General features: G+C 34.9%; 2 protein-coding genes across 2 annotated transcripts; both read right to left on the minus strand.

Annotated features, from left to right (window-relative positions):
- Positions 1-6168: 6168 nt before the first annotated feature.
- LOC115882296 lies at positions 6169-7746 on the minus strand. Its single transcript, XM_030900273.1, has 2 exons — positions 7216-7746; positions 6169-6408 (listed from the first exon to the last, which is right to left on the minus strand). The coding sequence occupies exons 1-2, from the start codon at positions 7430-7432 to the stop codon at positions 6212-6214; spliced, it is 414 nt and encodes a 137-aa protein (XP_030756133.1). The 5' UTR covers positions 7433-7746; the 3' UTR covers positions 6169-6211.
- Positions 7747-13199: 5453 nt separating this feature from the next.
- LOC115882419 (ornithine decarboxylase antizyme) lies at positions 13200-16131 on the minus strand. The gene is given in 4 exon segments (XM_030900479.1): positions 13200-13780; positions 15465-15612; positions 15906-16036; positions 16038-16131. Coding segments are annotated over 4 exon segments (513 nt in total). The 5' UTR covers positions 16125-16131; the 3' UTR covers positions 13200-13633.
- Positions 16132-16656: the final 525 nt, after the last annotated feature.

A 16656-nucleotide genomic window follows, 5' to 3' on the forward strand; every position in this document is an offset into this window, starting at 1 on the left:
TTTATTATTATTTTCATCTGTATCATTTTCTCGACTTGTCGGGGATTGTCGGGGATCATCTTTCCAACGGGCTAAGCCAAGTTGGAAGATTCTTAATCTATAGTTGGCTATTGTAGTATGTTAGGTGCATGGTTTCCACTGAGAAATCTCCTTACTATTATTATTATTATTATTATTATTTAAAAAACGGTCAAGTTTCCGAAAGAACGCTTAAACACGTATATTTTATTTTGTTTTTTACATATTTTAAGATTTTTTCAAAATTATACAGGGTGTTTCGAAAAATCTGGTCATTGATTAATCACGATCCTGCTTAAAGCGCTTGACGTAAAAAGCTGATTTTTGGCAAACGGATTGACTGTGGGGTGTAGAGGTTCGATAAGGAGGGGTTTCTCGAATCTCAAATTCCAAGAGGTTGAAAACGCCTCTCAAATATTACAATATTTGTTATTTAAAAAACGGTTAGTCTTTCGAGAAAATGCTTGGACAAGCATAATTTATTTGTTTTTTTTTTACATATTTTGAAATTTTTTAAAAAATCATACAGGGTGTTCCAAAAAGTTGGGTAATTTCTTAACCACGATTTTGCTTAAACCGCTTGACGTAAAAAGCTTATTTTTGGCAAGCGGATTTTTCGAAAGTCAAATTCCAACGAGATGACACTATCCATCAAAGATTACCAAGTTATATAATAATATCGCCATATTGTTTTTTCTCATGTTGACATAAATGTGAGAAAATTTTATCCAGTTTGTATGTTAATGGAAATTCTTGCTTTGCTTTATCATCACCATTACAAATGATTAATTCGACGCGAACGAAGTCGCTGGTACACGCTAGTGTTTAAATAAAATAAAAAATATACGCTAATTAATTCACCCACGCTGTTCTAACCATAACCGGCCAGCCACCGGCACTTTAACTTCATGAGTCATGCATACGAGGTCGACACTTTGTCGCATGTTTCAATAGTCAGATGATTTAAACTACCAATGAAAACACACCCAAGCGCCAAATATCGCGCCTCAACCACGCCTTAACCCTGCGATCGAGAATGCGTACCCCATCGCGTCACCGGCGTGACATGATCTTAAATCGTCGCTGCTAATAGGTAGGCAATTCGAACTTTCCAAGCTAGAAAATTGTTTCGCCTCTGTGTGCCTCTGTCGAGTCGCGTTCTTTTTGGCTGGGTTTACGCGGCTTATTTTGTGCCTGGACCTGGATGTATTCATAAAATATATATTTTTTAGTTTTATTATGTTGAATGTGTTGTAGAATTGTAATAAGTTATACTGGGATTAAATAAAAAACTAGATACAAAAAAATAAATCGTTCCTTCATTTTAAAGGTGAGGCGCGGCTTCAGAGGCCTACCCTGACGAGCCGCCACTGCTAAAGCCTACGCTAAATGCCAAAAATAAAAATATCTCGACAGCGCGATGATGCGACTGTCCTCGTTAGTTACATTTGTGGTAATATCTTGAACGTGTCTTGAACGTCTCCGAACGCGAGCGGATAGCCGGAGAGCTGGCGACATATTTAGAGAACATATTTTAGGCAAGTTAAAATAACAAAAAAATTAAAGTTTATTAACTGGTGAACCCAGAATCCTGAGTCGGGCAGGGACTTTGCGGGTATTTTGCTACTGCGCATCCCCTTATATTTGCAAAAAAATAAATCCAAAAAATATCCTTTAGGCAACTTGAAATTTGTTTATTCTTAAATTTTAGCATCTTTTTAATCCAGAAATAAGTATGCCAGACTTTTTTCGGTTTTAAAGTGTAACCCGACCATCCCAAATGTGTTTAAATGATTATACCTCGAAAATATACTTTAGGCATTCTAAAATTTTTACAGCGTGTTTATTAGATAATATTAAAAATATGTGTTAATTGCCAGACGAATTCAACGGTTTTTAATACTCGCCTGACGCGAATAAAGATTTTAAATGAGCGCGACAAAAAAGTCTTATGAGTATCTATAAGCGCGAGAAAGATAGTTTATTGAAACTCGTCGGCAGCAGACGGGGCTGACGTAACAGTATTTTACACTGTTTATATACTTTCATCTGTTTCATCAAAGTCGAGTTAAAAAAAACAATATTTTCGGCATAATTACAATATACATTCTTACATAATTACAATTATAACATTCAAAATCAATTATCTGATAATTTTAATTGTTACTTTAGAAATTATAGTTAAATTATTGATTCACAAAAATCTATAGAAAACTAAAATGTAAACAACTTTTATTTTAATTTTTTTTTGTTACAGTTAACTTTATTAATATGTAAAAAAAGAAATTACAGAAAATGTGTCAATTGTGGCAGTAATATATAATAAAAGTCTGACAAAACACAGAAGTCAGATAAGAAAAAAAAGGGTCGCCTAAAATACAGATTGTTGTTTTCCACACTTCCAGTTTTACTAAAAACTTATAAAATAAACTTTTATAAAATAAGCGTTGTCTATATTATTTTTAATACATAAATAATAAATACCAATTGAAAAGTAGGTAGTGGACTTGATTACCTGATGAAGATGTTGATTGTTTAGGAAGTGTATTTGAGGATTTTAATGTCTGTTTCTTCATAACAGCTGAAAAGTTCCTGTAGCACTGTGTATGGTACTCTTTTGTCGGGGATACATTTTCTGGTAAAACCACTTCTTTGAATTTTAGGCCATGTTGGCTTTAAAAAATTGTTTATAAGATATTTATCCTTAAAACTAATAGTTACTAAAATATTTATTTGCAGTAATTATTCTAAACTATTTACACTATGCACCTCAATATTTAGTTTATAAATACATATAATATATTTCTACATGGTAACTTAATTGCAACAATCTCTAAATTAAAAGCCTGCAAATAATTGAAATGAAACCGAAAAAAATTGTGTTTATGAAAATTTTAAGTACTCCAAAATACTGTTCCGTCAGCCGCGTCTTCTGCCGACGAGTCTCGTTAAATTATCTATCTCGCGCTTATAGATACTCATAAGACTCTCTTATCGCGCTCATTTAAAATATTTATTCGCGTCAGGCAAGTATTAAAGACCGTTTATAATAAAGCTTGATTTTCATGCATCCGTTATACGTTGATACCTTTGGTTGATACGATGGTCCGACGGTGCTCTGATTGGTCATAGTGTTTTCGCGCCACTTTTCATCTGTAAATATTTTACTTCTGCCCGTCAACGGACCCGTTCATACGATAACGGACGTTTTGACACTTTTTTGACTAATTTAATCTAACCTTAATAAAAATATAAGTAAATTAGCAAAATCGTTATGGAAACGAAAATATAAAATGACACCAACGTATATCCGATAAACGGAGGCATGAAAATGCAATAAATTTAAAAACTGCGTTATTTTCTAACCAATCAAAATCTTTAAATTCTACCAATAAAATTAATATCGTATCAACGTATCGTCAACGGATGCATGAAAATCAAGCCTATTCGTCTGGCAATTAACACGTTTATTAATATTATCTAATAAACGCGCTGTAAAATGTTAGAATGTCTAAAGTATATTTTCGAGGTATAATAATTAAACATATTTGGGATGGTCGGGTTACACTTTAAAACAGAAAAAAAAGTGTGGCATACTTATTTCTAGGTTAAATAGATGCTAAAATTTAAGAATAAACAAATTTCAAGTTGCCTAAAGGATATTTTTTGGATTTATTTTTTTGCAAATATAAGTTGCGCAGTAGCAAAATACCCGCAAACTCCCTGCCCGACTTCGGATTCTGGGTTCACAACAGTTCACACCAGCTACTAAACTTTATTTTTTTTGTTAAACTGTCTGGGTTTCTGAAACACATCGCGGTATAAAATTAAAAAAAATCGTCGCGCGCCCCGATGCCCGATTCTGGAGTGCGGCTGTAAAATAGAAATAATTTTGTAATCATCCTTCAGTTCTAGGGTGTATTCAGAAAAAATAAAAACTATTGAAAAGGACCTCCAAAGTATATTTTGAATATATTAATACCTTTGTTTAATACTAAATTAAAATCGTGTATTCGTCATTTTAGTGAAAATGTTTATAAAAGTGAGCATTGTTTATGTGGTTGTAAGGCACTCAATAAACTTTTTATTGATTTAGTGTACTATTTTCCAAGGAGAAAAATGTATGGAATACTACTACGGGCTACGATGATTTAGGATAAACTTTGAAAGTTCATTACTAGAGAGTATGCGTTCTTCTCCTTCATTTGAAGAAAATGTATTAAAAGTTTATGCAAATATGCATACTAGAAGAATTGATTAATTATAAAATTTAAAATCTAACAGATATGTTCATAGATTTGTTTTTTAGCCGACCATACCGACAGGTATAGTAGGCTATATATAAGATCGGCAAAAAAAAAGTTTTTTTAATTACACTCAAAATGAGTTATTTGGGTCATAAATAACCTAAATACAAAATATTTTCATGGTGTCTGTCTGTCTGTCCGTCTGTAACACGATAACTCAAAAACCGCTAAACAGATTTTAACCAAATTTGGCACAAAAATACTGTGACACCCGAGAATCTGGCCATTAGTTTTTCGTGGGGGTAGGGGGTTAGGAATAATATTTGCAACAAAATTTGTAATAACATGAAAATCAGTCAAAGTCGCACAGTTTTTGAGATAAAAAAATATCAAGTATGGGCGGCTATACGTGCTTACCGGCGCCAATTTTTTTACCTAAATTTAGTCCTTTTTGAGTACGTCAAGTGAATAAACTGAAGTGAACCAAAAAATCACTCACTAAAGTCACATCACTTCCTTCTAAGAATACTACTAATAAACTACCTATCATAAGTAATTTCTGTGAACAAACGTTTCGAACATCGTCAATTCGACGTGCTCATGAAAAAAATATTCATGGGATGGAGTAAAACATACACAATGGCCGCCAAAAGGTATCAAACTAATGAAATATGTGGCAGAAGAGTTAGTAGAGTATCTTCAGTTTTAGTTTGCTATTTTTTATAATAATAATAGCTCCCGTATATAGCGTTTAACGCCTTGGGAGTAGCAAGGTACAGCTTGCCATACTAGAGCCGTTCGGTATACAAGGAAGGTAATGTGGCTAGCACTACGCTTCAACCGCATATTATTACCTCAGGATTGTGAATCCCAAGTACTCATGGTGGCTGAGTCGACCTAGGTACCCAAACTATTTTTATTTTAATAAAATAGTCGGCTGCTGCAATGCCGGGTGCCGGGTGTGGGAATCGAACCCACTACCTTGAGATTGGTAGACGAGAGCCTGTACCTGTACGCCACCGGGCACCTTCTACTATTTTTTATACCATATTTTATATTTTTGTTGAAGAACATAGGTTTTATACAGGATGTCCCAGAAATAAGTGCAAATATTTTAAGGGGTGGTGGATCTCGATAGAAGAAACCAAAGAAGAAACATATTTTCTCTTTATCGTTTTTCAAATAAGTCCAAAATAACGGAGTTATTTTACTTATTTCCAAAACTTATTTCTTACTCCAAAACTTATTTCCAAAAAAAAAATGATTTTTTGCTAAAATTTTGAGAACCACTGGATCATTACTGGATTTTCTTTCTTGTAAATTTAATCTAATACCTATGTTGCCATATTATCAAGGAATTATGTTTCTTAACTAAAAACTAAAAAAATTTCCAAAAAATTTTTCAAAATATTTTGAATTTTCAATTTTTTTTTTCGCGAAAAAAACCTCATAGGCGTTGTTTCTGGGGCTGAACTATACTACCAGTTAAAATACTTGCACTTATACGGGTTTTTAGGTCATCAATTATATCGATTTTTAAAAATTGAAACATGATTTGTATAAAGGTAGACATTAAATTTGTTATTGTTAATAATAATAAAGTTACAGAGAATTCACCAAAAATCTCTGCTAACTCAAGAGACAAACGGTGCTCTTATAGACCTACAATTTGATTTGTCATTAGAGAATTCTTAGAACATTTTAATTTAAACTTATATCTGTTACGTCTTTTTGATCTTAAAAATTTACATATTGTATTCTAATTTTTGTATAATATTTCTTAAAATATATCTATATTTTCTTATAAAGTATTTTTTACTGATTTTATTTAATTTTTTTAGTGAATTTAATAAAATTTTAGACATATTTATAATTAACCTAGAAACATTATAATATAGAAAGGGTAGTAGAAGGAACTATTAAAAAAAACATATTTTTTACCAATTTTAATAATATGGATTTCGTCTGAAACAGGATATAATTATTTGTAAAAGTCCAAAACCCACCTCTGTGAAAGTCAGCATCACTGATAGAGAATTTAGAATGTGTTCCATCTTGAAAACAGGATGTTGATAGAAGAAGGTGTATATTAATCCTGATATAGTAATGCAAGTGAATAGTACTGCAACTCCAGTCACTAAATCTATAAATAAACAAGGCGTTAAAAGTACGTTTATTAACTTATAAACTTTTATTACTTATTTTCTTTTATAAGGATATAGCGTAAATGCTCATTTCTGTCTATAAAGACCCATATTAACAACATGTTGCGGCAACTTGTTGACAACTTTTATGACGTCCACATTCAAAAAGTTGGAAATTGGAAGCCCGATGCAACATTTTTATTGTATAGTCCACAGATCACATAACAAAATTAAACGTGAGACCAAATAAACGAAAAACGAATACAAAAAGCCAGTGTGGACGTAATCGCAACATGTTGCCAACACAATGTTGTCAACATTCTTTGATCTTTACCGCTCCTGACGGAAAACATACAACTTGTTGAAAAATCATGCAACTTGTTGCTTTTTAATGAAATTTTCGTAAACATGTTGCTCAACATTGTTTTCAAGTGTAGACGCGGCTTAACGAGTATTATTATAGGCATACTTCTCAGAGAAATAAGTAAATCTAGAGGAGTTCTAAAATATTTTTTGATACAAACCTAACATTGTTTTACATCTTGCAATGTTGCCCTTGCCATACATTTTTCATGAAAATCAATTTAGCACAAAGTTAACTATGTATCGCAGAAATTTAATGACATTTGATTATTATTATTATTAAGATGTTGGAACGCTTCTATGGTAACTTATTTCTCTCATGTTCCAATAATATTAAAGAATATCCACTCTACGATTTATTTTATTTAAAATTCTATTAACAGTAACTGTAAAGTATTTTTTAGTTATCAAATATTACTAGAATATTCCAAAAAATCTCTTACTTCTGTTTTCTGCCTTGAATTTTCTGTAAAGCAGGATCTTAGTGAGTTCACAGGATATCCTAGTGAACATAACTGCGACATCCTGCCCAATTTTCGGTGTGGGAACACTTTGGTACTTGGCTATAGTCGTGATGGGTTCACAGATGGCAAACACCGGGAAATAGAACATGTTCAAGTAGATGAGACATTCGAACATTAATTCTGCGTCTACGTTCATTCTCGTTCTAGAACTTCTTGTAGAGAAATCATATAGTAGAGCCTTAGCTGCTATTTTGAAAAATAAGCTTTCTTAGAATCTATTTTTGGAACGTTTTCCGATATGTACAGCGGCGGCTCTCTGTATTTGTGCGGGAGATTGTATAGATAGATACATAGATAAATCTTTATTAATTCCAAGTAATACACTTATATAAATTGACCCAAGATGGGTGTGGAATATGTTAACAAAAACACAAGATACTAAAACACTCATAAATTTATCCTAATATAAACATGATTCCTTAAAATACTTTTCTGAAGAGTCTATGTACTGTATTTTGTACTTCACTAGGGGTGCAAGGGGTATTGAAGAGATTCATATAGCCTAGCTTACCCAAAAGTCAACCTCACCTTCACGTGGTGCACCCTGTTTAAACAAACGAGGCTCTGACGTCCGAGTATAGACGGTATATTCTTTACAACCCTCAGACGTACCACCTTTCTGGGAAAGAGAAGTAGTCAACTACTCCTAGCCGGCCGAGAACGTAGCACAAGGGAACTATCGTCGCAGCCCTCACTGTGGCATAGCCATCCCGTGCTACAGTTGCAGCCATAAAACACAGGTTGCAGCCAAACTGTGCGGCAGCGTAACCGTCACAGTTGAACCTTTTTACGCAGCTAACCCTCATCAAAGATGGAACATTCGAGTAGGACAAAATCATCGTCCGAAGGTGAAATACCCCCTCGATCAGATCTCCAGAAGGGGGTGCAACTAAGCATCGTCAATGTTTCACGTTTGCGGCGTGGAACGTCCGCACTCTATTGGATAGGACAAACCCCATTCAACCAGAGAGAAGAACAGCACTGATCTCACAGGAACTCTACCTACTAGATAACAACTTAAAGGAGGAGCATTACACCTTCTTTTGGAAGGTTCACCCCGCTACACACAAGAGAATTCATGGCGTAGGCATTGCAATCAAAAACGAAATCGCCACCAAATTAACAGAAGTACCTATTGGTGTCTCCAAACGTCTTATGACTCTAAAGTACCCCATATCAGACAAAATTTGCCCAAAAATCGTCAGCATCATAAGTGTCAGTCTCACAAAAGCCAGGGTATATGCCGAATGTGGCACTGACCACCGACTTTTAATTTCAAAAATGAAAACCCAGTTAAAACCCAAACATTCACACTGTAAAAAACAAAACTACATGACCAGATTGAACGTAGAGGTCTAGAGAACAACGATACCGCCGACGCCCTCTGGGAAGCCATCAAAGAATCACTTCCACCGATAACTTCAATCTCAATTGTGGATGCTGAACAAGGCTGGACACAGCTAAGAGATGCGATTCATAAAACCAGCGAAGCAGTACTGCTAAAATCCAACCAAAAGAAACAACCAGACTGGTTTAACGAAAATCAACCGCATATATAGGCTTTGTTGGAACAAAATCATAGAGCGCATCAAGCCGTCACTGCAAATCCACACAATCCAAGATTAGCAGATAACTTTAAAGCAGCCAACAACACGCTTCGAAGAAACCTGCGCCAACTAAAGGATAACTGGTGGTCGCAAAAAGTTAATCAGATTCAAGAATATGCCACGCATCACGACTATCGTAAATTCTTCGAGGCTGTAAAAGAAGTATACGGCCTAACTAAGAAGGCAATCATGACACAAAATGGCGAACTTCTAAAAGAAGAAGAGCAAATAAGAAACCGCTGGAAAGAGCATTACAGCCATATCCTTAACCAAGAAAACAACCCCAATATGGAAGCACTCAACACAATACCTCAGTATAACAGCCTCGATGTATTAGATATCCCAATAACAAAACAGGAAATAAAGGACTCTATAAAACAGCTTAAAAACAACAAATCAGCTGGCTGTGACGCGATTCCGGCGGAAATCTATAAGTGTGCAAGTAAAGAACTTATTCATCTTAAGGCTCTCTTCGATGTCATATGGGAAAGTGGAGAGGTACTTCAGGACTTTTGCAACGCAAATATAGTGAATATATTTAAGAACAAAGGAAGTGCATCAGACTGTGGAAACTACCGAGGAATTTCACTACTGCATGGCTATCGGAGGAAAAATTCTTGCAAAAATTATGTCAAACCGCCTGCACCCACATATAGAAAAAATCCTCTCAGAATCGCAAACGGGTTATCGCACCAACCGTGGCACTCTCGATTTCATATTCTCCATCCGCCAACTACAGGAAAAAGTGAAAGAGCAGCAGTCTAAACTTTATGTTGCATTCATCGACCTAACAAAAGCCTTCGACTCTGTTAACAGAGATGCACTTTGGGCAATTATGAAAAAGTTCGGAGTACCCAACAAATTTCTTACAGTGTAAAAGCCTCCATAACAATAACAAGTCAAGATGGTCCACGATGGTGACACTCATCATGGATCCCTATGAAGCAATCCCTTCCTAACAGACACGGAGTTAGGCAGGGATGTGTCTTAGCGCCTCCCCTATTTAATATATTCATGGCAGCGCTCTCCATTATAGTGAACAGCAAACTGTAGGAGAGAGGTTTGGGCATTAGATATAGATACGACGGCGGTCTGTTCAACATAAAAAGACTCAGAGCAAAAACACGTACAAAATTCATCACAGAACTTCAACTCGCTGATGACTGTGCTCTAGTTGCAAATACGTTACAGCAATTGCAAGAAATGTTGAACATATACCTGGGCATACGAGGCTTTGGGACTTAGCTGAACATCGATAAAACTAAAATCATGTGCACTCCCCGAAAGACCACAACAATGCTATAAAAATCGGAGAAGAACTATTGGAATATGTAGCGGAATTCAATTACCTCGGCAGTTTGATTTCGGAAAAGGCCAATATCGACTCTGAAATTCAGCACAGGATTAGCAGCGCCTAATTAAAAGACAGGGTTTTCTACAATCATGACTTGAGTACAAAAACGAAACTTGCAGTGTACAGAGCAATAATAATTCCCACCATGATATATGGAAGCGAAACCTGGGTGCCGTACCGCCGACACATGAACGCATTAAATAAGTTGCAACAGAGACATCTTAAACTCTTAAGAATCAAATCCATAAGATCCAAATTCTTAAGAATCAGTTCCATCATGTCTCAAACGTATCGGTCCGGTCCTTGAAAAAGCTAACTGCAAGAGTATTGAAGTCATGATTACAAAGTCCCGCTTAAGATGGGCTGGTCACGTATGCAGAATGCAAGAAAACCGCATACCAAAATCTCTGCTTTACGGTGAGCTTGTAGACGGTAAGAGGAGCCCGGGAGGACAACTCAAAAGGTACAAGGATATTTTTCGCGGAAACTTAAAGGGGATTAACAAGCAGAATGAGTTGGAAAAAGCAGTTCACAACAGAACGGAATGGAGCAGAATTGTAAACTCAGTTAACAGCTACAACCAAAAAGTAAAGAGGCAACAGAGCAATGAGATCCAGCAATGGGTTCGGAGTGCGGTAGACAGATAACATCACGTATCGGGCTTTTCAGTCACAGAAAAGCTCATGAAAGGAAACGCCTTGTGGGACCATCTTCTAATGCGTGTCAAATACTCGTCAACGACTAATGGCAGTAGTAGTAGTACTGTATTAGGTACATTTTTTTCTTATCTGCATAGAATTCATCTAGCGTATAAAATGCCTTGTCTAATAAATATTTCTTTAGGGTTAACAGTAATCTTAGTCTAGGTAAACCAGTAACTGAGAGTGGGAAAGTATTATATATCTTTAATTATAATGCTGTGCTTCACATTCTTCTGTACATACCGCGTGTAATTGCTCTTGTCGGTTTGTAACATATCTCTATTAAATTTCTGGTACGGTGTTGATGTTTTAACTCTGGTTCTTTAAAGATACTTTTATTGTCGTAAACAAATACTACCTACCGCATCCAGGAAATACATAGAAATGATTGTTAGTATTTTGCATTCTATGAAAAATCTGTGACAACTTTCACGATAACTTATTAACGTTGTATATTATATAAAATACAGGGGTGTCGTACTATTTTTTTAAGTTTTATTTATTCAGTTCAAGAGTCCAAGAAGTATTTTAAGGGGTGGTGTAAGTTTTATGCAGATCTAGAGCATAAAATACACATATTTTTTATTTGCCATTTTTGTAATAAATTGAAAATAACCGCGCGTTTTTTGCTAACCATATGTTAGCCAGTGGCGCATCTAGAGACTGAGTCTGGGAGGAGTAGTGGCAATATTTAAGTAAAGTACTCTAGATTTAAATTAAATTTTGCGTTGAAAGGTTTGGCTACTGCGGAAAAAATAAACTTGGATTCGTCTAGATTTTCTATTCTGATTGGCATTATTAATTTATATTTTATACCACATTTTATCTTATTTACAAAATTCTTCCAGGGAAGGGTAATTATCCCCATTGCCCTTCCTACTCCTGATGTTAGCATCATCAGCAGATGATTAAAACTGCTAGTTTAATTTGGCGAACAGCAATATAAAACACTAATTCACCTGATGAATTAGTGTTTTATTTGATGCGTCGCATCCCTTCAAAATATTGTAATACCTACGTTTTTATTCAAAAAAGTCATTGAGGTCTCCTATAATAAATTAAAATTTTCAGTAAATTTATTCAAATAATTAAATTCAATTTCAATTATTATATGTGTATTGCTCGGGCTTTATAGATTACGCTTCGACCTACGCTAAACGCCAAAAATAAAAATATCTCGACAGCGCGATGATGCGACTGTCATCTTTACATCTTGAATGTCTCCGAACGCGAGCCGAGGTCAGCGTACTTTCCGGCCGCAATTATGCCTCCCGTTCGCAGTTTTAAGGTACGCGCACACTGACCAGAGCCGCACGCGCCGCATTGACCGAAGATAACATAGATTAAATGAAGCGATGCGGCTGTGGCTAGTGTGCGCACCTTCATTGAAAATAACACAAACAATATTTTTTTTCGGTATCGCATCGGCGGCGCGTGCGGCTCTGGTCAGTGTGCGCGTACCTTTAGTCGGTGGGTGATGTGCTTTCTGTCTAATTAAAATCGTATATTGGTCATTTTAGTGAAAATGTTTATAAAAATGAACATTGTTTATGTGGTTATAAGGCACTCAATAAACTTTGTTGACCTAGTGTACTATTTTCCAAGAAAAATGTAGGGAATACTACCGGCTACGATGATTTATGATGAACATTGAAAGTTCATTACTAGAGTATGCGTTCTTCTCCTTCATTTGAAGAAAATGTAATTAAAAAAGGTTGGGCAATATGCATACTATAAGAATTGATCTTAATGATAAAATTAAAATCCAATAACAGATATGTTCATAGCTTTATTAGGTTCGTTTTTTTTACCTAAATTTAGTTCTTTTTGAGTACTTTAAGTGAATAAACTTCAAGTGAACTAAAAACCACTTTCACTAAAATCGTATCACTTGCTCCAATTGTAATCAGAACGAAAAAATACTACTAATAAACTATCATAAACTACCTATAGTAAAAAACACTTTATTGTACTGAATAAAGAAATATATTTAGAATAATCAAAATACTCTTAAAAGTACACTTTACATAATAGGAATGACATTAACAGAAATCATTAATATTTCAATAGAGAAAAACATATAGATAACAAAAAATAATGGCTTTTTTCAACAAAATACAAAATAAAATGCAATGCACTTTCTATACACTTTGCAGCATATAGAAACAAAGTTATAAAAATATTATTAACACCATTATTAATTGCTTCTACTAAAGAAAAAATATAAGAAAATTTTTTTGGTATTTTTTATTTTTTTTTCCTTTTTTTGATTAATTATTTACCATAACTTTGTGACCATATTTTAAGGGGATAAATATATATGTCGTCGCATAAAACAATTTGTTTTACTCCTTTCCTTGATTATTATCTTAATTCTATATTTAAAAAAATGTTACTTCTAGAGTCTAAAATTCTAACCTAAAAAAATTCTATATTAGTAAAGGCGACCTATATTATATATATTTTGAATTATCTTACTCTAACAGTTAAAACCTGTGATTTAGTAAATAGTGATGCCATCTAACATGATAAACACTGTTTATTTCGTTGCGAATAAAGAAAAATTGGCGGTAATGCTTTGGGGGTCCCCTAAACTACACTAACCTAACCTAACTAAGTGGGTTGCTTATTTAAATAACCAATGAAAGGAGATCCGAGGCTGGTCTGGGGGTGGATTACTCGTCGATGTTGTAGAGCATGCAGATGTTGCCCTGGGCAAGCTGGGGAGGTATTAGGGGCGAATTGGGGCTCAAAACTGCAAAGCCGAGGAACATGAAGGTTCGCACGAGGGTCGGGCGATCGGATCTGTCAGCTTTGAACACCTAAAAATGGAAAATTTAAGCTGGAAAAAGTTTTATAGCAATAGAAAACAAAACACTTCGTATACAGGGTGGTCCGAACTGTATTCAGGAAACTGGCACGAAGAAAATAAAAAAACTGCATATTGTGCAGACTAAAGTAAGTAAAAAAGTTCGTATAAATGTTTGTCGTAAAATGCTTAGTTTTGGAGATACAGGCTGTAGAAGTTTCATTTTTATTTCGATTTTTTCCAAATAATTTCTGAAATAGCGTCAATATTTGGATGAAAATTTGTATCTGGGAGTTTTTTGACATAGATAGTGTAATAACCTTTCGTATAGTATCTGTAAAAAATTACCAAGTAAAAAAATATACATTTACGACGTTTATTAGGAAAAAAAGGTCTCTTGGTAAAACAAGCTACGAGCAACCATTCTCAAGATATTTAGAATGAAAATAGTGAGTACATTGGCAAAAAATAAACATGCTCATTAGATATTTATTTGATTGAAATGAAAAATTTGGGAACTTTTTATTTATTTAAATTAATCATAAATTTTTCTTCGAAAAAATGATGATAAAACATTTATGATTTCAGTCTAATAATATAATTATCTAGCCAACATATGTTTAATTTATGCCTATGACATACTGATAATTTAGATTCCAAATATCTCCAGAGCATTACGCGTTATATTTTTACCAAGAGCCCTTTTATACGTAAAAAACGTCGTAAATGTATATTTTTTTATTCAATAGTTTTATCCAGGGACCGACGAAAAATTAGCTTCTTTCCAACTTCGACAAAAACTGTTCAATGTACGGTCACGGTCAAGCGCACTATGTTAAACGCGTTCCAACCGAGAGATGATCGTTTACCTTAAGATTTCATCTGCGTTCCAACCAAACTTGTGACTGTCAAAAAACCAGTTTCGCTATCGTCATTTTTTCATCGCTCAGGTTAAAAGCAGAAACCGTGTGGGCCGATAAATGACATGCGCAATTTAATTTTAGTTGAAACATCAAAGCTCGAATCGAACCTAACCTAGTATAATCTGTGATAATATAAACTATTGTTTGCTATTTTTTATATAAAGTTTTATGAACAACGTGTAAACAACAAAAACAAAAAAAACATTTATGCTCTGGTTTAGGTTAGACCTGCTAGTCTTCTTTTCCTTCTCTATCTGAAAGGAGGAATGACAAATACGTCTTATAAAACGGTTCTAAAACCGTTCCAACCTGAAGTTTGTGTACCGAAATAGAACCGTACGAAGTCAACGCCTGTAACTGCAATCAATGCTAGGGGTTCCGAAACCGTTTCGTGACGATACGAAAACGTGGAGTTGGAACGGAACTATTAGTAGTCTTCAAATCAGTTAAAATAAATGTTGGTAGCGCCCCCTATAAGTAGGAGTCATATTGACATTGAATCGAAAATCATCAGATTTCTTATGTTAAAAAACTTTCAGGTACTAATTTTCGTCCAAATACCGAATTTAGTTCAGAAATTTAGGACAAAATGAAACTTCTACACCCTGTATCTACGAAACTAAGCATTTTAAGACGTAAGTTTATACGAACTTTTTTACTTATTTTTATGTGCAGAATATTCTGCCGAAGTTTCCGGCATACAGTTCGGACCACCCTGTATATTTTCAGTAAACGTTAACTATAATCACAAAGTAAAAAAATAAGGAAAGTTACCACAACTACGTGCTTGCATTTGAGCTTCTCTTCAGCTGCCTCCAATAGAGCTACAAACGCCTCCTTGCTCCCTTCGACCAAATGAGGAGGAGGTGTGACATAAAGTACTCCTTCCCGAAGAACTGCGTCCCATGGCTGACCTACGCTTCTAGAATTTGAAATAACGGTATTAAAAAATTATATCGATATTTTAAAAATATCAATTAGAGTTATATGTTATATCAGTTTTATGAACTAGTGTAACTAGTGTTGTTCTTGCAGTTTATCCAACAAATTTGTTAATCCAACAAATACTTAGAGAGTTCAACTAACTAACTCTAAAACGTCTTCAAATTTATATTTTATTAATAGTTAAATTTACACACAGTTTTTCAAAACTGCGAAGTTTAATAATTCACAATTATGAATTTGTGAATTTCGATATTATTTAATATCTCCTACCTGGAATTGGCCCCACCGTTACCCGCTGTCCTAAAAGACAAGCGAACGGGCTGTTGCTGCTGTTGCGACGACAGAGGGAGGTTCCGAGTGCCTCCCGCTGGTGGTCCCCTGGTCGCGTCGCCAGGGGCATCAGGACCACCACAGAGGCCCCGCGCCCAGAGACATGTTGAAGCAGTCGGCGGCGGAGACGGACGCTGCAGAACGCTTCTGACTCAACATCGAACTTCTACAAAGGAAGAAAAACGTATAAAAAATAAAGAATTTTCAGAAAAAAATCGATCCCTTAAACTATTTTAAATCTACATTTAGAGTTGTACAAACATAGCCTAAATTCGGAGTTCAAGTAAACTCTGAAAATCGCTGAACTCGCGTTTAAGCTATTAGTCTAAGAGCTAGCAACGTTTTTGAACAAGTATTTTAAGAAAGCTGGCTCTTTGATATATCTTTTACTATGCTCTCTGGAACAGCATGCGGGCCGTCTGGCTGCCCATACATGTTGCATTCACTTCTGCGCATCGGAAGAAGATCATATATTTTTTTTATTTAGTCCGTTAAAGTAGTATTGAATATAAATCGAGCAAGTCTCCAAAGCGTAGCGCGCAGAGGTTCCGCCTATGAAGCGAGGAGTCCGAGTTCGAGACCGGCTAGGGGTATAGAACTTTTTTATTTTATTTTCGTTTATATTCTGATAGTAAAGTATTAAATATTGTTTTTTTTAACCACCAGAATTATTAAATACTTTACTATTAGA

Source organism: Sitophilus oryzae, unplaced genomic scaffold (assembly GCF_002938485.1).
Source record: "Sitophilus oryzae breed Bouriz unplaced genomic scaffold, Soryzae_2.0 scaffold_1112_pilon_pilon, whole genome shotgun sequence".
Lineage (NCBI taxonomy): Eukaryota > Metazoa > Arthropoda > Insecta > Coleoptera > Curculionidae > Sitophilus > Sitophilus oryzae.

Coding starts and splice junctions, on each gene's coding strand:
- LOC115882296 (XM_030900273.1), bottom strand. CDS start 7,432: ATGAACGTAGACGCAGAATTAATGTTCGAATGTCTCATCTACTTGAAC. Junction 6,409..7,215: donor ATTCAAGGCAGAAAACAGAA/GTAAGAGATTTT, acceptor GTTTATTTATAG/ATTTAGTGACTGGAGTTGCA.